Genomic DNA, 27,123 nt, shown 5'->3' with positions numbered 1-27,123 from the left:
ACGATGCACTATGCTATGGACTTGGTCCAGGTGCTTGGCACATTGAGTTTGGAGGCGCGCCGGGGAGTCGAGAAATGCCTCCTCAACTTGCTTTACCACCTCGGAAATAATGGCAAGACACCAACACTCGTAGATGACGGGTGGTCGCCAGATTCACTCCTGTCATCAATTCACGGACATTAGGTAGTGCCGCTCGACGTGATGTCTCTCCCCTTTCTCGCGCTAAGTGATACTAGTATCTTCATTTTCTGTCTATTCGTGCAGGTGAAACGATACTCACGAACTAGTCATGATTCCCATTTTCTATGACCAACTGTGGGGAAGTCATGATGCAAAGGGATTCACTTGCCGCATTCAGTAGTACTAAGCAGCCAATCACAACGTCGAAAGGTCGATCTGGAATGCTCGAATGTCGATCTTTGCTCACCGGAAGCTGTAGCGCCTCTATACTAGTCTAGCTCCAGCTCCGATTGAGCTGCGAAACGCAACTTGCTTGATTGGACACTCCCGTTACCTAGTATATCATATCTCCGCGGTGAATACCATGAGCCCCCGGCTTGTCGTCTGCAGCTTCAGACCCAATTCTTCTGCGCGCTCGCCCTTTCTCAGACTGAGAGCACCACAGCCAAAGCGATTCGCTCCGTATCTCAACGCCCAAATCAGATCTCCCGAGCGCACAATGAGCAGCCTCACCGCACCTCTCACCCGATCAGCAACCTTCCTCGTCTTATGCGTCACAGATTCCTCCGCCATCCCCACCATTCGCTCAACCCTCAACCCTCGCCGGCATCTCAAGTCTAGCCAAAAATGTCGCGTTTCGAGACTCGAACGCCAATTTCACCTGCACCGTTGGCATTGGCAGCTCCATCTGGGACGAACTCACCAATAATCTCCCACGACCCAAAGAACTGCGCCCCTTCCGTGAAGTCAAGGGCGCGAAACATACCGCCATCTCCACCCCCGGCGACCTGCTCTTCCACATCCGCTCCGAGCGCCGCGACCTTTGCTTCGAGTTCGAGCGCCAGCTCATGGACCGCCTTGGCGACTCCGTGCGACTCGTCGACGAAACAATCGGCTTCCGCTATTTCGACGCGCGCGATCTCCTAGGCTTCGTCGACGGGACCGCAAATCCCGTCGGCCCGGACGTGCCACCCTCGGTTCTCGTTGCGAGCGAGGACGACGTAAATGCCCAGGGCGGCAGCTACGTCGTTGTTCAAAAGTATCTCCATGACTTGGCCGGCTGGAAGTCTCTTCCTGCGGAGCAGCAAGAGCGGATCATTGGACGCACCAAGTCCGATAATATCGAGCTCGACGACGTCGAGGACGGGATGCAAGCCTCGCATAAGACGCTGAACACTATTGTCGATGACAATAGCGACGAGCATGATATTCTCCGCGATAATATGCCCTTTGGGTCGCCTGCGAGTGGCGAGTTTGGAACGTACTTCATTGGATACACCCGGCGGCTGTGGGTGATTGAGAAGATGCTTGAGCGGATGTTCATCGGGCATCCACCTGGACTGCACGACCGGCTGTTAGATTTCTCGACGCCGCTGACCGGCACTGTTTTCTTTGCACCATCGGGTCCGGTCTTGGATGGACTTGATGATTGATAGGCAAGCAATGCTTATTATTGGCGAGTAGCTAAAACGAAGCTAATGATACTTGTGGAGCGGCATTTCAACATACCAGGACGTCTTCTGCTTGCGTTATGCTTTCGACGCAGGCAGATTGAGCCCAGAGGCCTTCTCGCAAGCCAGATATAGATATGCAGGTAGAGCTGAGCCGAATAGCCTTGCGATGGAGATGATGTGACTGATCCTGATATTGATTCGGGTGGTGGCTTTGCAGACGGGACCGATGGATTAGGCAGGGTGAGCAGCAACTCTAGTATTTACTGTGGGGAGAGTACAAGTCGATTCGGGATCGCGTACTCGCGTATTTTGATCACTGAGTACCCCGCTGACGCTTTTCTTCCTCCATTCCCCTTCACATTCCGAATATCCTCGTTGGTCTTGCCTTCTCTCTCTTACCAGTTATACTGTACGTCGCTGTCAGCTGTACGGAGACCTGGACTGACCTCATTTGACAAGCCGTCCTGCCCGTATTCGACAAATTATTACCTTGATATCGGGTAAGCATGGGATCACGTTCGTGGCTTCTTTGGTCATGATGGATAATAGAAAGTTTCTTCACCATTCGATATCCCATGGGCCATCTTGCTGAGTTTCTCTCCGGTGCACGCTGGCAGCAAACCGGCCAGAACACGTTCTTTTGCAACAACGACCCTGGCTTGGACGCAGTTTGAATAAAAGTAGCCGAGCAACTTCCACCACAGCTCAAGAGTTGTGAACTGCAGGTATGGAGAATGGCGGATGTAGGCCCGTTTCAGGGGAGGGCGCAATTGTTGGAGGCCAACCCTCACACCGGAATCAAGCCCAATAATGTTCGAAAATGAAGTAACCCGCAGTGGTTGGGCACTGTTGTTCATTTTGGCCATGATATCGAGAGCATATTAGCCCAGTTCCATTAAATTGACCTGGCCGTAGCCCCCATTGACATATATTAATCTTGCGATTGTGTATCGCTCTAAACAATATATTTCAGACCTTTCTATAGCAGAGCGGGAGAACTTGCTGCCACGATGTGAAATCGCAATCAAATCTCACACTTTGTTGATAACGTTGCCGCTTTTTATAGGATCCCCGGATTCTGATTTCCGCGTTTGGCGAGACAATTCTTCGTGGCGTGAATCCGCATCTCCACATCTCCACGTCTCTAGTCGCCACCTCAACGAGGCGGTCTACGTGGGTAGTCTTGCGCTTAAATCGCGGGATCGCTGGCCGAAGATTGTTGGTGCTTTAAAATTTCTCCTGTGTCATCCATCGAGGCACACAACCCCCTCTGCAAAGATGGCACCTCCGCCCGTGGACGCAGACGGGACCAGCACCAAGACTGGCGTCCACACGCAGTACAGCGACCTGGGATCATCAGCCCACCCTTCCTGGGCGCCATCAACAACGGAGGATAGCACTGAAAGAAAGCCCGACGAGATCACTTATCACGCTCGCGAATCTCACGATGTCGCCGATCTCCACAGGGTCCCCACGACGAGGACGGGTCGGGACTCGCATATGGGCGAGGCGCTGGAGAATCTCTCGCGGACCATGTCCAATGTGCCGCCCGACCAGCATCATGGTGAAGCTCTCATCGAGCTGGGCGCCGTACCCTCCCGTCGCAGCGAGCGGAGCGCTACGCGTCGCTCCATCAAGCCCCATTCGCCGGTGCGGATGCCCGATCTCGCAGAAGAAGCGGGATCGCCCACTCAGGCCAAGTACCAGGGAGTGCCGCCGGAGCTGGGCAGTTTCACGGCAGAAGTGATATTCATTTTCGTGTGTTCTGCCGGCCTGCTGCTGTTCTCTTTCCTCCTCGGTGATATCACGGTGAACCAGGAAGAATTCAAACGCGCGTTGGATATCAGCAACAGCGAGCTCCCGTGGCTTCTGGGGGCATACACCACACCCTTGAGTCTGTCGGTGGTGATTTCGGGCTCGTTGAGCGATCTAGCGCCCCCGAGGATGATCATGGTGGGCGCCTTTGCATGGCTGATGATTTGGAACGTCGTCGGTGTGTTCTGCGTTCATCCGTCTACCGCCATTCTGTTCTATATCGTGCGTGCCATGCAGGGCCTCTCAATCGGGGTCTTGGTCTCGGGGTCCATGAGCATCCTCGGCCGCGTGTACAAGCCGGGTCTCCGTAAAAACCAGGTCTTTTCGGCCATGTCGGCCACTGCGCCCTTTGGGTTCTGGCTCGGTGGCATCCAGGGCGGAGCTCTGAAGGCGCACCTGTATTGGATCTTCGGCTCCAATGCTGTCCTCTCGGGCCTGTGTCTGGTTGCTGCCTTTGTGACCATTCCCCCACTGCGGCCGGTGGCCGATATTGCTGGGGCCGAGGCTCCTACGCTCCGGCAATTTGATTTCCTCGGAGCTAGTTTTGCAGTTTCGGGTTGTGTTTGTCTGTTATTCGGTCTCACGCAAGGGTCCGTCGTCGAGTGGTCTCCGTATACATACGCCTTGGTCATTGTCGGTATTCTTCTCCTGGTCGGCTTCTTCTTCGTGGAGCGCTGGGTCGAGCGACCCTTGATTCCCAATCGGTTGTGGAAAACAAAAGGCTTTACGCCGCTTATGGTGGCCTACTTTCTTGGATACGGCGCCTTCTCTGGTGCCTGGCAGTTCTACGCGGTGCAGTTCTGGCTGCGCGTCCAGGAGCACAGTCCCCTGACGGTGGCTCTATACCTTCTCCCCAACGCCATTGTAGGCGTGCTAGCCACATGGGTCGTGAGCAAGACCCTCCACGTCGTTCCGGGCAACTACATCTACCTGGCTTCTATGGTAGCATTTGGCATGGGCCCGACCTTCTTCCTGCCGCAGACCTCCGGCACCACCTACTGGGCCCTGTCGTTCCCCGGAGTCGCGCTAGTCACCTTCGGTCCGGACCTCTCGTTCGCCGCGGCGTCGATCTATATCACTAGCAACGTCCGCCGGTCGTACCAGGGCAGCGCAGGTAGTCTGCTGGTGACGATGCAGAACCTCAGCTCGGCCATCATGACCTCCGTCGCGGACGCCATCGGCACCAAGGTGGACAAGGGACCCTCGGGCGATATTGGACTCGAGGGGCTGCGGGCGATCTGGTGGTTTGCGCTTGCGGCTGAGATTGTCGCCGCCTCCATCACCCTGTTCTGGGTCAGGATCCCCAAGGAGGAAGAGAAGGAGCATGTTACTTGATGATCAGTTCTGTTCTGATTCACGAATTTCTATACACGCTTCGATTTATAGTCCCGCTCAGAATACACAGGGGAATTGAGAAGAACTCTGTATTGCTATTCCGCCTACTTTGCCAATTTAGGGCTTTAAGATGGGTTAATACAAATTTCTATTCCCATGGATTTCTTCCGACAATTATTTCGGAGCCGCTCTTGGTTAATTTGATCAACTACCCATCTCACCATCTTCTCGTACCATTAGCAGTCTATACAACCTCTCCCCATCCGAGCACAAAGTATTGAAGAACTGAAAGAGGTGGTGCTTCTCTCTCTTTCCTTCGTTCCTCCTTATTATTTCCTCACAATGTCCCTTCCAAATTCGGAAAATCAATCTGACAACTCTCTTCCAGACGCACTTGCCGGTCTTTCCTTGACAGATACTCCTGAGGCAGGGACGGTAAAAAATGGGCCGAGAGGACTCAACCCCTTCACGGCAGTGCTTCCTCGAGTATCTGAGAAAGAGCAGGCCGAGCTCGATAGCCTTAGAAATAATCCCTTTCTACGTTTTCTCCCACTTCCTGCCAGTGCTGGTGATCAAGTTCCAGTGCGACGAGTCGAGACCTTGGCGCAGGATGTGATTCCGCAGTATGTTTCCGAGCTTCAGCAGCCGCGGCGATTCACACTCAACGAATCTGAGGCTCTCTATATCCAAGCACGAAAGTTCCAGGAGAAATGGGGTATCTCTGAAAAGGGATTTCTCAACTGGATAAAACTACTATCAGGCTGGATTGGATTCCCAGCTGTAATGTTGCTCAATCCCAGTCCGTGGGACCACTTACCATTCCAGGAGATGTGGACGAATCACCGACGCTATCCTGGGTGCGGGAGACTCTAGAAAAAACGGAGCTGGGGCTTGACGATGTTATCATATTTGACACGTTCCCAATGCTCCGAAGCGATCTGGGGGAACGTGTCTTCTGTGAGGGGCCGGACAAACTGAAGGAATTAGCGCTGGAATCGTTCGCACTTACAAAGGCGAGCCTCGCATTGATTCAGCCGTGGGTGTTACTCTCGTGTCAGTGCTGTACCAAGTCGGGGAATGAGAAATGGGATATCTTGGAGGATGAGCTCGTGCAGCAACTCTGCTCATCGGTAACGGGGGCGATGTCAGGACAGGTGCGCGAAGTGAAAGTTGGGGAGCATCAGATGCATGTCGTGCTGGGGATGCATCCGCGGTACGTGACAAAATGGGAGTCGGCTATGAAGACTGTACTGGTAAAGCGGTTTGCACAGGTGTTCACACCTTTCGGGAAATGGCAGTCCCAGCGGACAGCGATACAACAGATGCTTCAGGGAGCAGGGGTACTCTTGTTGAATACAATAGGGCTGCTACGTCTGCAAGTGCAGTTCTACAGACAGCTATGCAAGCAGGAGGCGCAGAGCTATGGAGTGGAGGTTCCGGTGGCAGAAAGCCGGATGCAGCAACTTGAGGCGTATCTGAGAGAGTGGCAGCCGAGGGAGTAGCGGTGGCCATTCATCAAATTTTGGGTTTGTGATTGAATGTCACTATGATATAAGTGACAGTGAAGATTCCGAAACAAATGCTTACTATTGATCTGAGATAGGCAATTCCCCAAGAGAGGATGCAGAAGGAGGAATGAAGCTGAGACTTTGCTAGCCGAGAAGTTGTCCGGTTTGTATTGCAAGGTTACTGCGTTAATGTTTAAATTTCGAGAAATCTTAAGTAGGCTGTTCATTATCAGCTCTCGTGCATACTTTTCCTACAATCTTAGAGAAGAGGGTTTATTTACCATAACACGAGATTATAGTTTAGAAGGTTCTCTCTCTACCGTATGGAAGGCGAGCCTGAGCGAGAGTGTATAGACGAGCGACAGATAAGTGATGACCAGGGTTGGGATCGATCTAGGTATAATCCTAATTGGCAATCTCAGGTCCAACTCCATTCCAGTCAACAAGGAAAGAATAACGCTCTCCGGCGGTCTGTTACGTTTATTAGTTACGATACTCGTTCCGAACCCACATTTCTCAATTCCCAGTGGGTCAAATCGGCGTCGATTGGCTATTCTTCAGCCCAGATCTGCAGGGCCTTGTCAGCAGCTTGCATTAGCGCCATCGAACGGCGTTCCTTCTCTAAGCGTTTCGGGCAGTGATCAACCGGAGTTTAGAAAGCTAGTTTAATTCTACCTGTTTCTACAGTGGCATCAACCTCGGTCGGCTTAGAGATATCGGAAAATCAACTTCTCCCCGCGCTTCGCCCGCCACGCATTCGTGGCATTCATCAACTCCGGACACCCCCGGATCACCCATTGCCATTTCTTCAAGAAGGGCTCCGTCACCTCCCAGTTCCGCACATCCCAGGGCTCCCCCCACACCAGCAGCCCCGCGTCGGCCGCAGTCGAATCCCAGAATCCCATGATGTCATGGCAGAGCTGGTCGTCGTTCCAATCGTCGCCTGCTTGGATCAGGTTGTCGCGCATCTTGGGTAGAGGGAAGAAGTCCAGCCAGGGATGATGTGCAACGGTTCTTTGGAGCTTCGTAGGCCGGAGATTTAGTGGCAACTCGTTGTATTCTTTAGGTATTAAGGTGCCGTCCGCAGTGTTGGTGTTGAATGGTGATAGGGCGTCGTCGTGCATGTTGTCGAGGCTACCGCCGACGAGTTGCAGGTTGTGGCCGAAGGCACGAAAGACGTTGACCCGGGCTAACGTCAGAAGGTGATCGGCTGTCGGCTGTCGGACCATGTAGCTGTAGAATGCGGCCTCGGCGAATTTGTCCAAAAGAAATTGGTTGAAGCCCGGACTCGTGCATCCGGGCTCGGCTTTGACGGGTTGGCCTGTCGCGGTGTTGGCCTGTTTCGTCGAACGGACCAACGCCGTCGACAAGGACGGAGGCGAGGGAGCAGGCACAACGCTTTTCGGATGGGTATCTTTCTTGGCTTCCATCCGTTGTCGCCTACCTAAACACGAATTAGCATCATCCAACGGGGCGCTCTCGCAACTCCCCAGCAAGGGCAACTAACGGTGTGCTCTCTGGTTAATGCGATTTTGGCGTCGCCGGCGCTCAGCCGGATCAGTCGTCCCAGCCCAGTCATCTGCGGGCTTGACATTCTGATCTGATGCCAGAAGCGGCTCTTTCGTTGTGGATTGTGGGGATTCGGTCATCGTCACTGTCAGCACTAGGTAGTATAGGTAGTCTGAAGAAGGAAAACGGGATGGAGGCGAGTCGGCCTGGATTTATGCGCTGACGCTGAATGTGGGCGGATCTCCGCCAATCACAGCGTTTGATTGAGGTGGGCCCAAGACCGGAGTTAAAGAGCCGGTGTGGTACTGTCATGACGGTATTCTTACCGTACGCTCTAGATTTGGGACAGTAACAAGTGATGGAGCGAAGGTAGTAGATTCATACAATTAAATAGCAGTTGTCTTCACTGGAACTGGGCATATGCAAAGTCGGCCGGTGTCAAGCATCTCTGTCGCTCACCAAATGTATACAGTCCGAGCATCATCCCTATCACGTCTGAGTATTTCCCAATTTGATGTCCGCTGAGGCTTCATGTGGCAGACGACGTACCTGTAAAGGGAGCACCCACTGGCGGTGCCTTCGTTGCAGCTCTATTTGTGACAATCCCAATCCAATGGACGTCCGAGTCTGTGGGCTCCCGATATCCGAACCGATATTCGTTCCCACATTCAATAAACAGTGTCACATACTCTGTGTCACCGAGGGTCTTCTGGCTTGTATCACCCTCGGATGGCTGGAAGTGAATCACTCGATGGCCACCTTTTTTCCGAATACCGATGCTGCTGTGAGTGAAGTAATTCCACCAGAGCACAGTCCCGGCCTCGGTGTGCTCCGAGGTGGGATGGAATGAGAGCTTCGTCTCCCATCGACAATATCGATGCGTTTGTTTGCGCAGAAAAAGAGTTGGACATGCTGGGACGGAAAGGTTATATGGTCCCCCGTACAGTCGGAGGTGACTGGGTCTTTCAGTCAATGTATAGTCCATCGTGGACGGCGTGTCTGTAAGGGCAATTAGCCAGAATCTCGACACCATTAACCAGGCACCATGGTTACTCTTTCGATACCATCCAAGCTGCATTCTTGGTTGAGAAAAGTCATCCCTCCAGGACACCGGCATTGTAAACTGGTAGAGGCCCGGTCCAGACGACTGAAGAGTGATCTTTTTTCCTTCATTGATGACCGGCCATTCATCCATCCACGTCACCGGAACAAGAAATGTTTCTCTTCCTAGAGAAATATCAATACCTCTCTGGCTGGGCTGTAGTGAGTAGACGCATACCTAGCACAGACTCCTCCCATCCCTCGGCTTTCTGCACCGGGCGAACTGCCAGCAGCACCGCCCACCACTGGCCCTTTGCATCTTCCACCAAGTCGACGTGTCCCGTATTCTGCACTTCATCTTGCACGCTGTTATGCCAGAGTGGATTGCTGGGTCCTAACTCCCAAGGGCCCATTGGTCCCTTCTCGCTGCGGCTTACCCATTCGCAATGTCCACTCTCGGTGCCTCCTTCTGCGGTAAACAGGTAGTAGTAACGACCACGCTTGAATATATGCGAGCCCTCGGCCACGCCCGAGGATGAGTCGCGAATCAGTTTCGGCTCGGATGTCGAATGTCCGGTAGCCAGGTCGACGGTACAAATGTGGATGGCAAAGTCTTTGAGCTTCACACCAGGAGTAGGCTCTAGCTTACGATAGGTGGAAGAGAGGTAGACGGTTCCATCGTCGTCCCAAAACAGCTGGATGCTTCTGTTATTTTGCCATTTTCTTGAATGGGAAAGGAGGGCGTGTTTCGCGCCCGTCACGTACATCCTGATCAAAGCCCACCTGGTCAAAATATACTGGATCTGACCAAGTGCTCTCGTCCCATATGTTGGATGTTTGGACGTAAAACCCTTGAGGCCACACCCGATCATCTTGCTGCGGACGATACCGCTGGAAACTGGCCGTGATCACGTAGAACACTCCTTGATGGTGGCGAATGGTAGTCGCCCACACTCCTCCCCCGGGTTCTGGAGTGTGGATTTGGAGCTGACTGGGCCTTGTCAGAGCATGTCCAATGAGGGTCCACTGAATCAGGTCGCGACTATGGTAGATGGGAGCGCCCGGGAAGTATTCAAATGTGGAGGTGACGAGAAAGAAGTCGTGCTCTACCCGGACAATTGATGGATCCGGGTTGAAGCCTGGAATGATGGGATTGGTATAGCTCATTCTGCCTGGTCTGCGTCTTCGATCCCCGGATCTTGCGGGGGATTAAATGCGCCGGGCTTTTGCGGATCGTGGGACGTGATTGGTGGAGAAATGGGAATGTTCTCGCTGGAATACTATCGTGTTGGGATTTCATCTGGCAAGGAAATTGACTTGGAACAATTCCTCTGCTTGTCTTTGCCAGCAATGGCAACAGGGGCAATCCAAGAGACAACCAAATCCAACAGATCGCAGAAGAGATAAGAGATCCCTTCGCCTAAACCGGCTTGGGGTCTGCCTATTTTAGGCCCCAACAAACCTCATGCTTGACCTCCTCCAACTCCCCCAGCCTCCGCAGCGGCTGGCGATGGGATTTCCCTCGCACATTATCGAGTAGGGTTCCAAGATGACAGTTTCAACTCTCTATATCTAATTCCGAACAACCTGGAAGTCGACAATTTGTTCAAAGAATCATTGTTCGCCAACGGAAACGCTTCAGTGAGGATCTACCGCCCAGAAAAAGTTGCGATCATCGGTAGGTTGCAATGCGACGCAATCGACGCGTGCACAATTGATCACGCCAACTTCCTCTGTACTGACAAGTCAACAGGAGGCGGCATTGCTGGGGCGGTGATCGCGCACTCGTTCAGCGATGAACACCAGGGCTCTCCCCAAGTGACGATCTTTGAGCGAGAGTCCCGCCTTGGAGGTCGGATTCACACCGTTCCCAGCTATGATGGGTCCCTCAATCGTGGCGACCGAGTTGAGACCGGTGGGAGTACATTTGATGCAGAAGACTTCTCTGCCCTCTATTGGGTGGCAAAAGATGTCGGTGTGGAAATGATAGACGCGCACCATGGACAGAGACCGCTGGCGTTGGTGAGTACCTGGGATGGGCAGAAGCTCATCCCCAGTGAGGTTGACCAGGCTCGGCCATTGTGCGATAGTCTCCCACGCGTCTTATGGTACTCTCTCCAGCTCTGGAGGGAGTTCATAGACATGTTCTGGAGTTATGGCCTGGATTGGATCACCACGTGGAGAGTATGGAGGAACTCGCTAATCTGGAAGCGATCGTGGCCTGGATTGGGTCCCAGCAAGGATCTTTTACATCAGTTGACCTCGCAGTGGGGCGGTAATCACCGAGAAGAGCCAGACCAACGTCAGCGGCAGGTCAAGGGAGGCATGGAGCGATTCTTGAAGCGCATGGTCAAGTTGTCCGGGTCGGCTGTGAGACTCGACTCGACCGTCACCCGATTGACACATGAAGATCTCACATTCGATGTACACTGGTCACATATCAGATCAGACGGCACGCTAGAAGAGAAGGTCGAACGCTTTGACTCGGTGGTTATCACTGCTCCATTTCACCAGGCCAATATCAAGATTGAGCCTCCACTGCCGGTAATCCCACCGAGGATATCATACAAGTCCATCCACGTTACCCACTTTATCTCCCGCCAGTCATTGGATCCCACAACATTCAATCTGTCCCCAAAAGAGATATTGCCGGATACCATCTGGAGTATTGGAGATCGAGTTGACTCCCTAGCTCCTCGATTCCTAACGCTCTCGCGGCAGACAACCTCTTACCTGGACGGCTGTTTGGTCGAAGACGAGAATCTGTTCCGGATCACTTCAGAACATTCCTTCTCGGACGACGAAATAGCAATGCTGCTGAATCGGACAGGCCATGCTCGAGAGCACGTTACCTTTCCAGGTCAGTCGTGCTATCCCATATACAAAGGCTTTCAGGAATCCGACCCAGATTCGCCAATACGCGAGGAACTTTTGAATCAGTATACCCAGGCTGTGCAGTCTCCTGAAAGAGACCGGGATGATGAATGGTTTCGCAAAAATGTCGGCTGTGAGGTCAACAGTCCCACGGTGCGATGGATCCATCGACAGTTCTGGCAGAATGCTGTCCCGATTGTAGACAAAAATCGTGCGTCGGGCGAGAAGGATCGGATTGAACTCTCACCGAGGCTTTTCTACGTCTCGGGCTTTGAGGGACGGGAGGGCGCTTCGATATCAGGAAGTGTGAAGAGTGCCAAGGAGGCGAGTGATCGTTTGTTCTTCAATCACATCGCGCCTTACCGTCAATAGTGCCTAGAGTATACCCATTTATTATCTTCTGCAGTATCTAAAGAGCACATTGCCCTGTCATGCTAGGGCGGGATGCGGTATACCATAGGAAACCTTTCGAACTTCGAATGCATATCCACCGACGCGCGGATCCATAGTTGATATAGAAAGACATAAAAAGAGCTCAAAACGAACGCGTGATCCACGGTGCTCGTATTAAAGGCCTGAATAGTCGGTCTGCCATTCGCTGCGATGAGTCGGGACTCGACTGGCAGACAGGTATACGCTTCTCGCGCACCGGATCATCGCAGTGAGGTAGATCCAGTGCGCAATATAGCTGGGGAGGACAAGGATTTGAGGATTGGATCATTTGAACCACTCGCTAGATCCCCAAGGAATACGTGACTACATGCAAACCATAATGTGGCCTGATAGTCTTGATTAGAGGAGCGAAATCGCAGCCAGGGTATTCCGGTACTATCCGCGCATATGTACAAAACAGCCTTGGATCAAACAGGCAGGCTCAAGAAAAGAAAGAACAAAGGGAATAGAAAAAAGAAATAAGCAATCCTAATCAGCAGAATTCCACCACGCCGATTAAATGCTTGTATGGATGAACAAAGAAGCCCAGGCATGCCTGATAACCTCGCAGGAAAGACTCAACGGGAGTCCCATGCTCGTGTCTCATCTCTTCGTGCAGAATAAACCGTCGAAACGCCAGTGACATGAACAAAGAAACCCCTGCAAAACAAAGCAATAGGAAAGAAGCGAAGCTAGTTACACCCATCGGGATATTTTGCCCCCCAACTCCAGAACCCCTGAGAGAAGAACCATGAAGCGAGTATGAGACACAAAAGAAATCGGAGACAGTTTAGATGACAATCACGTTTCCTTCTGTGTCGGCGGGGTCTGAGGCCATCATGTCTCCATATTTGCCCACCGTCATCAGCATGGGATCGTCTTCCAGATCGATTGCACTGTCGTCATTGTGTGGAGCTTGGAACCCCGCGTCAGCGAGAGGAATGTCTTTCTCGCCAGGAGCGTGCTTCGCATCGGCAGCTTGGTTGTGGTGGCGCGGTGCACCAGTTTGGTCCGGGGAGGCACTGGTGTGGGATTTCGGACCGGGGCCGCTTGCTCCGTCAAAGGTGCCATCAAGGCTAGTGTTATGCGTCAGATGAAATTGACCCAAAGGAGCTTGCTGCGAGCCAAAAGACACGGTATGGAACGTAGCAGGACTGTTGCGCAGGAAGCCTTCCTTCTCCGCTTGCCAGTGCATCATTTCGTGGAAAAAGACCTTGATCATCCACCACGGGCTGAAGCTACCGGCTCCCGCCAGGGTAAGGCGGTGCAGGATGCAGTCCCAGAGAGCATCAACCTTCTCGATGATGCATTGGGTGCGATGCTGGCCGAATGTCGCGGGAAGGGTCAAGATGAAGTACAGCCACTTGTCGAAGTTGTATTCTTCACCACCCGAGGTGTACTCCACGGGGAAAGGGTGGGCCTCGATGTCGGCGGGGAGGTCTGCCTGAGCGTAGAAAGGCAGCGATGCGGTGAGGGATGAATCAGCCACGGGAGAGAGAAGAGCTCGAACATCATGCTTCAATATCTGCTCGGCAGCCTTTTCAACGCCGCTGGGAACGTTGACCTTGGTGATCATCTCTTTCGGGTCGACGATTTGCTTGAAATCTTCCCACATTCGGTCACGGTTGTCAGAGTGGCACAGCCAGGCTGCTGTGGCTTTGGCAGCTGTGTTCACATCAAGCATGCGCTTCAGCAGGTTACAGAAGATATGAGCTGGGATCAGACGAGCAAGAGACACATGAAGCGGTTGAGTCTTGAAGGTTTCAGCAATGTGGCCACAGAGCCGCTGGGAGATAGAGCGGAATGCATCCAGCACGGGGAGCGGAACGATCTGAGTTGTGAGCGGAGCGAAGAAGGGAATCATCTTCTGGTACATCAACCAGTCACACTCTTTGATCCATGGGGCGAGGTTGGGGTGAGTCAGCAGTTTCTGAACCGGAACAGTCAGAGTGCCATGGAATGCGGAGAAGTACTTGAGGAGGTTGCGCTCCTTGCAGAACCGGAAACTATCGATGACCGAAACACAGTGAGAACGGTAAAGCGCAGCGAGAGCATCAGCAACTTTAGGATCTGTGTTGGCAGGCAGGTAGGGACGAATGTCCGGCAGCGTGAGCGCTTCGTTGTCCACGGAAGAGGCTTCATCCGAAGGGAACTGCAGCATTTGCTGCATCAACTTGCGTGCCTTATGCGCGACATTGTCGGGAGTGATCGAGGCGTCTGGCGCAGACGAGGCCTGGCAACTGCAAGCAGCCATGGGAGCGTTGGTAGGAAGCTTTGGTGCAAACGATGCCGTGGGAGAAGGGAAGACAGCCGTGTCTGCAGTGGGTTGGTGGATGCTAACACTAAAAGGGGGCGTCAGAAAGAGCTATGGGGAGCGTGGACGTGGACGTGGACGTGTCACCATACCTGCGTGAACGCAGCGCGCTGTCAGGTCGCTCCGGAAACCCAGAGGGGCCCTGCTGAGTTGTGGGTAGTTGAGAGTTCACTGGCAAGGGCTTCTGCTGCTTCTCCTCGATGACCGACAAATCAACATAGTGATACTTGGACTCTCCACGAACTCCCAGGCGCCGAGTTTGCACATTTGGGAATATGATTCTAACCAGCTTTCCAAATGACGCCGGATTCAGCACCGAGACACGTTCTGTTCCACACTTCTCTGCATAACAGCAGTACACTCGATCTCGTCGTACTGAGCCATTACTCTTTCGACAGTTTTCGCGCAACCTGACACAGTGAGTACGTGTTCAGATACAGCCTAAAAGCAACAAGATGCGCTTACCAGATCATGGCAAAGACTTGCTTCACCTTCTCCGCCTTGCCACCAGCCCCTTCATGCTTCATAACCTCTGCGGCCATCTGCTTCAGGGAATACCCCTCATACTGCCGGAGCAGCTTACGCAACTCGTTATCATTCGCTAGAGTCGAGCTCGAGCCACGTTTCTTCTTCCCGCCTTGTTCAGAAATTTCCTGGTCCTCCATGGTCTGGTCGGCGAGGTGATTCTCGATTCCACTGTCATACATGGACTGATACTGGGACACCGCCACGCCAGCCACACCACTGGGCGCCATCTCCGGGGGCATTGAATGATGAGAGAGGCCATGACCATGCATGGCATGACTGGGAAAATCTTCGTGGCGGGCAGCGACAGCATGCGAGTCACGCATGCTTTGGTCCAGGCCTATGCCATGGGATTGGTGAGCAAACTGGGGTCCAAAACGCATGATCATGTCTTCTGGGTTGTTGCCGAACATGTTCTGGGCACTGGCGACCTGCGATGGCATGAATTGCGGAAATGCATCGATATGTTGATCCTGCGTTTGCTGCGTGGTACTCGAATGGATACTGGCTGTCGAGCCTCGAGATCGAGCACGACGATCACCTCGCGAGACGGTTTCCGACCGAGCTCGCATTGGGTCCGCCGTGCCAGGGCGACTGTGCGGTCCCATCTGCTGGGTGCTCTGCGACACCACGCTTCCTTGCGACGGGGCGCGTACTGCAGGTGAAAAGGGGACCATGAGCAACCAAGGCAGCTGGCATATCAATGGGGCCAAGGTTTCTCACCTAATTCGGCCGGCATGCTGGTGAATTCGAGTGGTCAGTCTGAAAGTGGAGGAGACCCGTCACCAGGGAGATGACCAGTCCTGCACACGGTTGCCGATAGTGATTTTCCTGCCTGGATGCACAGCGAGGATGACCATGCGGGTCCAAGGACCGAGCCAGAGCAAAGTCTGGATGTTCAATAGCCGGAATCCCAAGCGAGAGTGGTCCTGAAGCCGCAGGACTGTCGCGGGCCGCGTGATGAAGTCGAGTCGTGAGAGGATAAACAGAACTGGCCGTTCCTCAGACAACGTTTGTTTGTTCCGGTCACGTGGAATGAGCTCAGCATTCTGGCCAAACAAAACATTGCAGGCGGTGTGAGGCTGAGTTATGTGGCAGATGGGATGTGGTTACCAGATATGGCTGGCGGTGAGGTTACCCGCAGCAGAATCCCTCCCCTACATAACAGGAACTATACCAAGCATACTTGTCTCTTCAACGTGAGCGGAACAACTACAGTATGTATGGCATCTTCCATTCAGGGAGGCACGTTTATGGAGGTATCTGCTGAATGGTTCTCCACAAGAACAACTTTGGCTTGCAGAGGGGAAGCAAGCAGAAGGCAGGAGAGAAAGCATCACAGAGAGGACCAACCCCGACTCGATCTGGTCATCTCAATAAGAATTCTGGAAAAACTCCTTCTGGGATGCAACTCACTATCAGGCATGCACCATTTAAAACTTTCTTTTTGCTGGGAATGCTCTTACTCTTTCTACGCACGCTCACGTTCCTGTGGTAGCCCACGCTCATTTTTCCATTCGTCAATTCGTCAGCTTTCACCTCCACGCGCTTTCTAAGTTCGGATACCAAGTCTCTCTTCCACTCAGCGGTCTCCTCGCCACAGATGCGTATACTGGCTATGAAGTAGCTGAAATGGTCGGCGACAAGGTAGACTAGCGTCTGCTGAACCATCGCTCTCGCGGGAGAACTTGCAGGTGTGATAGCGGGAATCCAGCGAACAATGTCGAGAAAATTGGCAGCGTGCTTGAAATTTTCCTTCTCAGAGACCGGATATAACCTCGGATTTGGTTCAGTGCACAAATGCAAGATCAGGGAGAAGGTATTGGTTTGCGAACGAATAGATCCTCGCATGACAGACGAGCGCTTTAAGCGGATGTATGGCTTCAGTGTCTGTGGTCACTTATATTAGGTAGTGCATTCGCATCATCGATCGTCCCGTCACTCGAGCACTTGATGCAGGCGTTCCATGAGCCAAAACTGCGGGTGGACATAAATGATTTTTCGCTTCTCGCCCACAAGAATTCTCCATGGTTGTTCTTGAAGAATCTACCTTAATATTAGCACGCACAACTCTATGAGCAAAGGGTATCTAGTCGATACCCATTCAATGGATGTTTCGATGGCGATGATAAGACCATCTCGTAGTTACAGACTTTGATATAGCTTTCCTTTGTGTATGAAGAACGAGAATTCAAAAGAGGTCAGAGTTTTTGCTTCTGGAGGATTTATATCCCCTGCTACAACATGGCCGTGTCTGGCAATTAATTCATAAGCCATGTAAATATGGTCGATGTAGAATTTTCCGGAAGAACCTAGTCCTTCTTTTTGCTCGTATATGAATATTTCGATTGCCTGCAAATCAATACACAGTCAGATAGCAATGGGCAATCGAACTGCGATTGAGATAATTATCTCTCTATTCTTGATTAGTCTCGGCACTATAACCTAGATTTCATGCGAGAGGGCGTAGGTATCTGACTTCAGAATATATACCTGTGTCCCACCACTATATATGTAGAAACTCCCCACCGCCGATCCCTCTACACTTCCAACTCCCAGATCCCCAGATCGCCAAGTATCAACACCACTCCTCACCCTCGCAAAGAATACATCCCGTCCGTCACCACCATCACCACGGAGGTTTTGAACACCTCCCCGCCAAGACAAAGCGTCTTGTCCGTCGCTTCACGCGGAGCGGTGGACCCCAACCTCGCTCCGACGCGGCTCGTCAACAGAAACTTGGAACCGGCAGCCGAGCCAGAACCGCGGACGCAGCAGATGCCCTGATATCAGTGGCCGGTGTGCAATTGCGATCGGCGCCAAGCGTATCGTGCAGGGAGACGCGACGCACGCCCCGTAAGACACGATGGAAACCACCGACGTAGGGTTGTGATGTCACCGAGAGGGGAGATGGCATGGCCGTTCAAATTCACGAATCCCCCACCTTTCTTTCTCCACCTCCCCCTGCGCGATCTCCAACCATCAACCAAACACGATGCACAGGTTCAAGGACAAAGTCGAGCACGAGATCGACCATCTGGAGGACTCATTCCGAGGTCGGCTCTTCCCCCCTTGCGATGCGAGACGAGACTCTGGGCGTCTCGGCGGTGCGCAGCATATCTGATTGACGCGGTGACTTTAGACTCGAGTCTGCATGACACCAAGGCCAAGGCGGTGCACCTCAAGCACAAGGTCGGCAAGTTTTTCAACATCATCAACCCCAATCACCGCCATGATGAGGCGCACGAACAGGCGACAGACCGGAAGCGCTCGGACATCGCCGAGTCGCATCGCTTCCAGTCCTTCGCGCCCATCCACGACGGCAATCGCGTCAAGTGGTATGTTGACGCGCTGGACTACCTCTGGGCAGTCTCCGAGGCCCTGGAAAAGGCCACGGAGACGATCTATATCGCTGATTGGTGGCTCTCCCCGGAATTGTTTCTCCGGCGCCCTCCCGTGAAGTATCAGGAATGGCGGTTGGATCAGGTCTTGAAACGTCGTGCCGAGGCTGGCGTGAAGATCTTTGTCATTGTCTACAAGGAGGTGAGCTGCTTCGCGTCGCTTTCTGGCCGTTCATCATCTCCCGGCTGGGGCCGGCCTGATTCCCTCGTATACCCCGTCATATTTAACCCGTCGCGTGCTTCCTACCATCAGAGTGATCCAACTAATCCATTGCTCTGTACAGGTCAACCAAGCTCTGACATGTAATTCCGCACACACTAAACATGCTCTCCAAAGCCTCTGCCCGGAAGGCACGCCCGGTCATGGCAACATCCGGGTCCTACGCCATCCAGACCACAACATCTTCGAGAATGCAGCTGATATGACTTTGTACTGGGTACTCGGAATCCCGTCACCCCCACCAATTCCATCGAGCATCAAGCGAGTCTAACAGTGAACCACAGGCACACCACGAGAAATTCATTGTCATCGACTACGCTGTCGCCTTCATCGGCGGCATCGACCTCTGCTTCGGCCGCTGGGACGCCAACCAGCACCCGCTGGCCGACGTCCACCCAGCAGGCCTACGGGACGACATCTTCCCCGGGCAGGATTTCAACAACAACCGCATCATGGACTTCCAGAGTGTTGAGGACTGGCAGAGCAATGAGCTCAGCAAATCCGAGTACGGTCGCATGCCGTGGCATGACGTCGCGATGGGCCTGATCGGCGACTGCGTCTACGATATCGCGGAGCACTTCGTGCTGCGGTGGAACTTCCTCAAGCGTGACAAGTACAAGCGCAGCGATAACGTTGACTGGTTGCTGATGGAGGGGAGGACGGGCGAGGACGAGGACCTCGTAGCCGTCCAGCGGCCGAAGTACCCATGCGGCGAGTATATCCAGCACCCGCTCTCCCCGTTGTCGTCGAAGCCGCGTGGGACGCAGGGCTCTGTGCGGGCGCAGATTGTGCGCAGCAGTGATGATTGGAGCAGTGGGATTCTGAACGAGCATAGTATCCAGAATGCGTACTGTGAGGTGATTCGGAACGCAGAGCACTTCGTCTATATTGAGAACCAGTTCTTCAGTATGTGGATCTTTGCACATTCCCTCGGGGATGATTGCTGACTTTGCCAGTTACTGCCACTGGGGACCAGCAGCGTCCCATCTTCAACACTGTGGGCCGTGCGATTGTCGATGCGTGCGTGCGTGCTGGCAAGGAGGGCCGCAAATTCCGCGTCATCATCGTCATTCCTGCTATCCCCGGATTCGCTGGTGACCTGCGCGACTCCGCTGCGACGGGCACCAGAGCGATCATGGACTACCAGTACAAGTCCATCTGTCGAGGCGAACACTCCATCATGGGGCAGATTGCCAAGGCGGGCGTCGATCCAAAGGGTGAGTTTCTTCCAGGCCGTTCCTCTCACTCCTTGCACGGCTCAACACTGACGGTCCTTAGAACAAATCTTCGTCTTCGCTCTGCGCGCATATGACCGGATCAACAAGACTCCCGCACTGGAAGAGCTCGAGAGGAAAGCCGATGTGACATACCAGGATATCCAGCGTGGTATCGCCGAGTCTATGATGAGTGAGAGTGTGCACCCATCTGTTGGCAAGGAGGGCGACAAGAACGAGAAGAGCTATGACGCCGACGCCGCGCAGAAGCAGGAAAACCTGCAAAAGCTCGAGAAGTTTGAGGAGCAAGTCGAGCAGCACAGGGAGAAAGATGGTGATGCTAGCCACGACTCGGTGGCTCACACCACCATGCTGAATGGCGGTAAGATGTCCGACGAATATTGGGAGGGCGACCCGGAAGCCGAGAAGGACAATCTTGTCCAGGAAGAGTTGTATGTGCACGGCAAGGTGTGCATCGTCGATGACCGGGTCGTGATCTGCGGCAGTGCGAATATCAACGACCGGGTAAGTGACCCTCCCTCTCCTAAAATCGTCCATGCACTTGCGTGTCATCACCGCTCATTGTCGTCTAGTCCCAACTCGGCTCCCACGACAGCGAGCTGGCCATCGTCATGGAAGACCAAGATTTCATCCCCAGCACCATGAATGGCCAGCCCTACCAAGCAGCCCGACTGGCGGCCACCCTGCGCCGCCAGCTCTGGCGCGAACACCTCGGCCTGCTCCCCTCACAAGAGTACGACGCCACGGGACAGCCGAACGCGCGCGCGCCGGACGTCTGCCTGAACGCAATCCACGACGGTGCCGAGAACGAATTTGTCGCCGACCCGCTCGGCGACGCGGTGTGGAACACCTGGACGCAGCAGGCTAGCGTCAACACCGATACGTATCGGGTGCTGTTCCGCGCGGACCCGGATGATCATATCAAGACCTTTGAGGACTACGACAACTTCCGCCCGCGCGGGGGGCACAAGCAGGGCCACCTGTTCGATCCGTATATGCCGGCGGCGGAGGTGCGCGAGAAGCTCGATCGCATCAAGGGCCACCTGATCTGGCTGCCGCTGGATTTCCTGTGTGATGCCGAGATGGCCGAGCCGGGGCTGGCCGTGAACCAGATCACGGAGGTGAGTCTTTGCGCTTGTGGTTTCTTTTTTTTTGTTTTTATCCCCACCCCATTCGAGTCATTCGGGGCCTGATGGGGATATTCCGGAGGTGGGCCGTGCTAATGGTTTGCTAGAGCATCTACACGTAGCGACGACCCATCGGGTTGACACTGCGAGTCCCGACCACCGCACTTTGTTCACCGGTCCTCGCCGGAAGGTTCTGGCCCGCAGGGCGAAGGCTTTTTTTTTTCCTTTTCCTTCTCTCGTATGACGCCATGGATGTCTTTCTAGAATTTGTCAATCCTGCATACCCACGGAGATCATCACCGGACACACCCACTACTGTAGGAACCCCCCCTGTAAAATGATCCTAGGGCAGCTTGGCGTAGATACTTGGCGCCGCCCTGAACAATGAATGCATAGTACTTTGGCCGGCCCTCCCGTAGGTACTATTGTCCATGCATCGCGATCCCCCCGATTCCTCCGATCACCACGGCTATAATTATCCTCCACCTCGACGACGACCCATTCCGCTGTACTTTTGCCCCGACCCACCCGAGGCCATCTGGTCCTTGCGTGCAGTGGAGACGCGCAATATAGAGTTAGCAGCCCCAAGCCCCCGGGCGCTCCTTAGTGCCCCTTGGCACCCCCGTGCAGCCCTGGCGAGCACCGAGGTGGCGGACTCGGGTACGGGGTAGATCTGGACTTTTGTCGTCCGGTGCGACGTGTCGATCGCGGCGCTGCGCGAGACGGATTTCTGTCCGGCGCGCGCGTTGCGATGGACGGCGTCGTTGCTTTTCGCCGCGGCCCTGCTCGCCCCGGGATCGGTGCTTTGCCTCTTAGCTACGGAGTACACCGGCGCAGCTAGATGTCCCGACGGGGCAGTCCTGGATCGAGTGACTACCTAGGTATACCTAGGTATACGTGTATACGTATACATCTCTACTTATACATGGCCAACGCCACCCCGAGATGGAACGCCTGACTCTCGGATTCCTTCTCCGGTCTCCGGCATTGGCGCCGCCTCGTCTTAGCGTGGCGCCTCGCGCGGTGCTCGTCGATCCCGATCCGGTCGATGGGCGCCGCAGATGGCGCGGGAATGCAGGGACGAGCCCTGGTGAATGGGACTGTTCAACAGGCGACTGCGTGGGCGATGCAGGCCGTTGCAAGCGAATGGTACCAGACGAGCATGGATCGCCAAGCCTGGGGTCGATTGGCGGTGCGAGGAGATCGGGGGTGGGAAACTATCGGTGTAGTTGAAGCTAGCTGGCGAGTCAAGGAGTTGGGAGTTATCGTGGAGGAGAAATAGGAGCGTTGATCATTGATTGATACTCGTACACCAAGGATGACTCTTTCGACGCCGATGATGGTGGTTTCCCACAGAAACAGAACGCGAAAATCCTAGGTAACATAATACATCGCCGTGATCCGGGATCACAACGCAAGAACCGAACAATGGAACAGACCAGTGTCTAAGTGGAAGAATCACAAGACCCCAGGACAATAAAAACCGAGAAAAAATAGAACTCCATCCGGATGCAAGACCCAACGCATCGAAACTTTTTTTGCGCGCAACGACTTTTGTGGAACCGATCAAATGCACCGTAATCGTAATCTCGCCAAACGCGGCCATGGAGAAACAAAGTCAAATGAGGAGGCGGGCTGCACTGCGCAGCCGCCGAGACGGTGAAAGCGAAGCATGGGATGGCGAAGTGAATTGCATGGAGATGGATGGGATCACCCTGGTTGCGGGTTCATGCGAGCCGCTGCAGGAAGAACCAGGTTGGCGAGCGCATCTATCCCTTGGCGTTGTGGCAGGCATTGCAACGACAGTAGCCACAGATCTTGCAGCGCCAGATGGCGACGAAGGGCCCCGAGTTGCAATCGGAGCAGCGCCACGTCAGGATGTTGCCATTGGTCGCCTGGATAATGACGAAGTTGTGACCGGAGCACTGGTTGGCCATCGTGAGATGCTCGTACAATCCGAGAGCTCCAAGACCAGGACAACAAGGGCTGTTCCAACGATGCGTTAGCTCAGCCGATCTCCTCCCCAGAGTTGGGATCCGAGACGCTCACTTACCGAACTAGGAGAACAGTCGAGGGCCCGAGGGACTGGAAGGTGGCGTCGATCACCGGAGATTGCTCCCAAGCGTCTGGATTGGAAGTCGCGGCGGAAACAAAGAACGCGGGGCAGCAGGGCCAAGAGCTGAGAGGAAGACAATTGCGACAGAAGGAGAGGGACTGGAGGAATGGATCGAGCTGCCGACCTGCTGGACCAGGGCCATTATATAGCTCCCGGCTTCTATCACGAGTGTTGGGCGGGCCAGACGAGATCGATCCGGGATCACTCCAGTCCGCGTCCAAAGACCCAATTTGGTCTGCACAATGCCGGTCCGAAGACGCACGTACCCGATTCGGCGACAATCGTCCAGATCCCGAATGGGGGAGAGCGAGAAAGGGTCCAGGGAACTCGGGGATGAGTGGAGTGGATTTAGGGGTGAGGGATGTGGGACGTGGAATGGGAAGGGGGCAGAGAGAGAGGGGGGGGGAGGAGGTGTGGGATGGGACTGGAAGAGCGAACCAGCGCGACGGAGACGTCTGGATCGACTTCAATCTTGCATTGCGCATGGGAAGAGGAGATTCCTATAGCCCTAGTTTACAGCCAAGATCGCGATCCCTGTGCATCGGAGACATGCAATTGGCAGACTGCGATCGCCGCCAGCCGGGGGGGGATGAAGGTTCGATTGCATTGTTATTTGGCTGCAGATCGACTCGTGTTGGCAACAGGGGAGCGAAGCCTGGAGAAAGAGAGCTCGACGTGAGGATGAATGGATGCGAGGTGGGTGAACGAGAATTTTCTTTTTCAGTATGATTTCCCCCCCTCGCTCCAGTGGAGATGAAAAGCGTCTGATGCGTCGGAAGTAGAAACGAGGCATGGATCGTCGAGTCGAGAGTGCCTGAATGGAAGAACCAGGCCGATCGCGATCGCGCCCAGCAGTCCGGGTTGGGACCGATTACTCGATTGGGGATCTATACAGGCGTGCAGAGACGATCCGTGGCAAGAGAGATTGACCCGTACAGACGATGCCATGACTTGATAGATCACTTGTGCGTCACACTCCACCACTCTAGTGGCCCCCGTCAATGGGGACTTGGTCGCGACGATGAGTCGCGCGGATCGACGAGGCTATCCCTGATCGTCTCGGAAGAGCGTCCCCGGCATTAGTGCGACTGAGGCGACTAAATTTGTTCCTAGCGCTTCTTCGCCGGACATGTCGACCGATTTCCCCGAGTCGAGATTCTCCTTCGATCCAGCTCCCATCTGCCATCTACACCTCGATCGGGCAATTGCAGTGCTCCCGTCGCACAAAAGGACTTCTGCAAGCGCCTGGGAAACATCATTCCCAGCGCCGAAGGAAAAAAAAAGGAAAAGAAAAAGAAATCATGAGGATCTCGGTACCACCGAGCCAACTGGACTGCAGATGGCTCGGAAGTACGGGGAGTCCGCGCGACAGGTCACTCCTTCACCGACTCGTGCTGAAACGTGCCGATGAGGATCTGGATGCCGGTCTTGTAGTCCCGACTGGCAATCAAGCCGGGACCGATATCGCCCTTTCACGGCGCGTCAACGGGACTGTTGGGACGGAGAGCCGCATACGGCTGCTCCCATGCTCGAGGGCGGTTGATGATGTCAACGTGGATGACGCAAAAGATGCTATGGTACGGATCTAGAGAAGGACGGGGTGGCCCGGGAAATTGATCAATTGACTGGTTTGCTACGGGGCGGACGCGGCGTCGCACATCGCGACGTCAAGTCCTGTCCGAGAGGTTCTCTTGCACCGGTTCCACCACCCGGAGGCACGACGCATCTCCCCGAGAGAGAGAGATGCCTCGAAGAAACCGGTGCCTTCAGTCCTCGTCGGGATCGTGCACAGCGGGCGGGCCTCGCGACTCGGAAGAGTTCCCAGCCGCAAGACGCACCCGTGCCACACGATCCCGGTGTCTGTTCTGCCAACGCTCCGTTAAGAACACGCTCGTGGGGAACGAGATGCTCCTGCAGTACCCAAAGTGGACTGCATCGCTGGGTGGGAAATCGAAATCAAACGCGCAAAACAAGCTACGAGGATCGTCTGCCGGAAAGCAAACTGCGTAAGAAGCGAGGGGGTTCCTTTTGGTCATTGGGAAAAAATAGGTATCATGCCATGGAGAGCGCAGAGTTCGGAGCCTGCCAATCAGTATTCAACGCCGTCCGGGAGATGTCATGTCTGGTCTTTTCTTTTTGGTCTTATCGCTTCGTAACGGCCATCCGCCCCAAATTGGGGGGAGAGGGTCAATCATCAGTCGTTAAGGTGGAAGAGAGCCGAGACGCTAAAAAAAATTTCTGTTAGTGGCGCTCGGGACTGAACTGTAGGGCAAACAAAGGCCGCAAAAGGGAGGGTAGAAAAACAAGAACGATACACACCTTTCACCATAGTGGTGCCGCCGGATACTCTCCGCCAGAAGAGTGGATACGTCAATGACGATGAGCTTCGACCGCCGCAGCATCGAGGGCGGAAGGGGGAAGGTGTTCGTCACGACAATGTGGTCAATGGACGGGCAGGCCTCCATCTGTTCCAGCTGGTCCTCCCCAAACAGCCCGTGGGTCGCGATGCAGTACACTTTGCGAGCACCACCACGCTTCACCACCGTCTCGGCGGCGGCAATCCACGACCCGCTCTTGTCAATCATGTCGTCGACGATGAACACGGGCCGGTTGCGCACTTCACCGACCAGGGTGATGGTCTTCTCCTGTCCAGCGCCGACGACGCTGGCCTCGTCGTCCGATTCGACCGCGTCGAAGGAGCCTCCGAGCGCGTGGTCCGGCGGGAGCGAGGAGGTACTGGAGATCATGGAGTTGAACATGGCCTCCGGAACGGCCTCCGAGTTGTCCGCGTCAACGCTGCCGTTGGCGCCCGGAGTGGTTTCGCCGGACTGCGATGCGGAATCGGGGTGGTAATCATCGTCGACGAGCTGGCCCTGCACCAGACGGCCGGTGATTACGTCCCGCACCCGGACGTCCGTGTACTCGTGGGCCGCCTCGAGCTCGGACGGCCGGCGAGCAGCGGGGGGAGTCTCGGGGCGTAGGAGCTCGAGAGCTGGGGCCAGAGCAGGCTCTGGTTTCCCAGCGATGGGGACAGTGGTCTGTGAATGATGCAGGTGAAGCTCGAATGGTTGTTGGCCCTTGGGCAACCGCGCATCGTCATCGACGGCATCGAAGAAGACAGTACTGTCAGACATCGTAACCGGAACCTTCGGCCGCCGTCGATCGGTGGTCACAATACCAAAGTTCAGTTTCAAGGTGTCAGCGAGCGAGGTCACCCGCTTGGTTCCGCCGGCATTCTTGCTCACCACCACTGCCTCCTTCCATCCGGGCACATTCATCCGGATCCAGCGGGCAATGAAGGGTTCCGCGAAGAGGTTATCGACCGGCTTGCCAAAGAAGCCTTGCATTTGGGAGGCCTAGGAAACCAATCAATATCGGGCTACACGCCAGAGCAAGAATTCAACATACATGCAGGTCCATGGTGATGACGTGGTCTACGCCCGCGATGGAGAGGAGGTTGGCGAGCATGCGGGCCGTGATAGCACCGCGGTGGCTCTTCTTCTTGGATTGGCGCGAGTAGGGAAAGTATCTCGTCTGCGTCAGCATCCACTGTGATGGGGTCAAACAAGACGGGCAGCATACGGCATGACCGCTTGGGGTAGATCGTCAGTGGACGTGGTTCTTGCAAGACTCCTCGCGGCACGACCTACCAGTAATCGACTTGGCTGAGCCACCCTTGCACGCGGAGATCATGATCAAAAGCTCCATGACACTGTCATTGATCTTGCTGCTACCACTCTGCACGATGTAGACATCCTGGTTCCGGACTGAGACGCCGATGTTGACGCTGGTCTCGCCATTGGCGAACTTGCCCAGGTCGGCCTGGGCGGGCGACGTTCCCAGCCGTTCGCAGATGGTGTCTGCGAGGCCGGGGTGGGAAGTGCCCGAGAAGATCTGCACACCCCGCATGGCTGGCCCGGATAGATTGAGGAGGAAAGGAAGGAAGATTGAGGGAGAAAACGCGCCGGGAGAAGAAAAAAAGCTATGAAATGCGCCCGCGGTCTGTGCGGATCACCGTAGGCCCCACGGCAATGGCG

The 27,123-nt window shown here is 54.5% G+C and overlaps 10 protein-coding genes across 10 annotated transcripts; 5 read left to right on the top strand and 5 right to left on the bottom strand.

The window, feature by feature from the left end:
• Positions 1-3: 3 nt before the first annotated feature.
• On the top strand, positions 4-1,613 carry N7459_006428 (Dyp-type peroxidase; the record flags this gene model as incomplete). The annotated part of the gene is made up of 2 exons (XM_056945596.1): positions 4-30; positions 741-1,613. The coding sequence occupies 2 exons, from the start codon at positions 4-6 to the stop codon at positions 1,611-1,613; spliced, it is 900 nt and encodes a 299-aa protein (XP_056797595.1).
• Positions 1,614-2,912: 1,299 nt separating this feature from the next.
• On the top strand, positions 2,913-4,784 carry N7459_006427 (uncharacterized protein; the record flags this gene model as incomplete). The annotated part of the gene is made up of 1 exon (XM_056945595.1): positions 2,913-4,784. The coding sequence occupies one exon, from the start codon at positions 2,913-2,915 to the stop codon at positions 4,782-4,784; it is 1,872 nt and encodes a 623-aa protein (XP_056797594.1).
• A 342-nt stretch (positions 4,785-5,126) lies between these two features.
• Positions 5,127-6,286, top strand: N7459_006426 (uncharacterized protein; the record flags this gene model as incomplete). Its single annotated transcript, XM_056945594.1, has 2 exons — positions 5,127-5,583; positions 5,610-6,286. 2 exons carry the CDS (start codon positions 5,127-5,129, stop codon positions 6,284-6,286), a joined length of 1,134 nt encoding a protein of 377 aa, XP_056797593.1.
• A 713-nt stretch (positions 6,287-6,999) lies between these two features.
• On the bottom strand, positions 7,000-10,009 carry N7459_006425 (Concanavalin A-like lectin/glucanase subgroup; the record flags this gene model as incomplete). The annotated part of the gene is made up of 8 exons (XM_056945593.1): positions 7,000-7,736; positions 7,800-7,946; positions 8,128-8,135; positions 8,209-8,287; positions 8,351-8,800; positions 8,855-9,028; positions 9,081-9,537; positions 9,608-10,009. 8 exons carry the CDS (start codon positions 10,007-10,009, stop codon positions 7,000-7,002), a joined length of 2,454 nt encoding a protein of 817 aa, XP_056797592.1.
• Positions 10,010-10,307: 298 nt separating this feature from the next.
• On the top strand, positions 10,308-12,088 carry N7459_006424 (uncharacterized protein; the record flags this gene model as incomplete). Its single annotated transcript, XM_056945592.1, has 2 exons — positions 10,308-10,378; positions 10,399-12,088. The coding sequence occupies 2 exons, from the start codon at positions 10,308-10,310 to the stop codon at positions 12,086-12,088; spliced, it is 1,761 nt and encodes a 586-aa protein (XP_056797591.1).
• An 850-nt stretch (positions 12,089-12,938) lies between these two features.
• N7459_006423 (RFX family transcription factor) lies at positions 12,939-15,726 on the bottom strand (the record flags this gene model as incomplete). Its single annotated transcript, XM_056945591.1, has 4 exons — positions 12,939-14,490; positions 14,555-14,872; positions 14,928-15,642; positions 15,711-15,726. The coding sequence occupies 4 exons, from the start codon at positions 15,724-15,726 to the stop codon at positions 12,939-12,941; spliced, it is 2,601 nt and encodes an 866-aa protein (XP_056797590.1).
• A 43-nt stretch (positions 15,727-15,769) lies between these two features.
• N7459_006422 (uncharacterized protein) lies at positions 15,770-16,224 on the bottom strand (the record flags this gene model as incomplete). The annotated part of the gene is made up of 2 exons (XM_056945590.1): positions 15,770-16,069; positions 16,174-16,224. 2 exons carry the CDS (start codon positions 16,222-16,224, stop codon positions 15,770-15,772), a joined length of 351 nt encoding a protein of 116 aa, XP_056797589.1.
• A 1,758-nt stretch (positions 16,225-17,982) lies between these two features.
• pldA (uncharacterized protein) lies at positions 17,983-21,092 on the top strand (the record flags this gene model as incomplete). Its single annotated transcript, XM_056945589.1, has 8 exons — positions 17,983-18,043; positions 18,130-18,530; positions 18,673-18,825; positions 18,893-19,514; positions 19,565-19,825; positions 19,887-20,347; positions 20,416-20,964; positions 21,078-21,092. The coding sequence occupies 8 exons, from the start codon at positions 17,983-17,985 to the stop codon at positions 21,090-21,092; spliced, it is 2,523 nt and encodes an 840-aa protein (XP_056797588.1).
• Positions 21,093-22,739: 1,647 nt separating this feature from the next.
• Positions 22,740-22,907, bottom strand: N7459_006420 (uncharacterized protein; the record flags this gene model as incomplete). Its single annotated transcript, XM_056945588.1, has 1 exon — positions 22,740-22,907. One exon carries the CDS (start codon positions 22,905-22,907, stop codon positions 22,740-22,742), a length of 168 nt encoding a protein of 55 aa, XP_056797587.1.
• Positions 22,908-24,852: 1,945 nt separating this feature from the next.
• N7459_006419 (ribose phosphate diphosphokinase subunit PRS1) lies at positions 24,853-26,995 on the bottom strand (the record flags this gene model as incomplete). The annotated part of the gene is made up of 4 exons (XM_056945587.1): positions 24,853-25,024; positions 25,406-26,442; positions 26,495-26,635; positions 26,702-26,995. 4 exons carry the CDS (start codon positions 26,993-26,995, stop codon positions 24,853-24,855), a joined length of 1,644 nt encoding a protein of 547 aa, XP_056797586.1.
• Positions 26,996-27,123: the final 128 nt, after the last annotated feature.

The sequence above is a fragment of the Penicillium hispanicum genome (genome assembly GCF_028827665.1).
Source record: "Penicillium hispanicum strain IBT 35686 chromosome Unknown utg000006l_segment0_segment0, whole genome shotgun sequence".
In the NCBI taxonomy this organism is placed as follows: Eukaryota; Fungi; Ascomycota; class Eurotiomycetes; order Eurotiales; family Aspergillaceae; genus Penicillium; species Penicillium hispanicum.
This window is presented reverse-complemented; position numbering and strand designations above follow the sequence as displayed.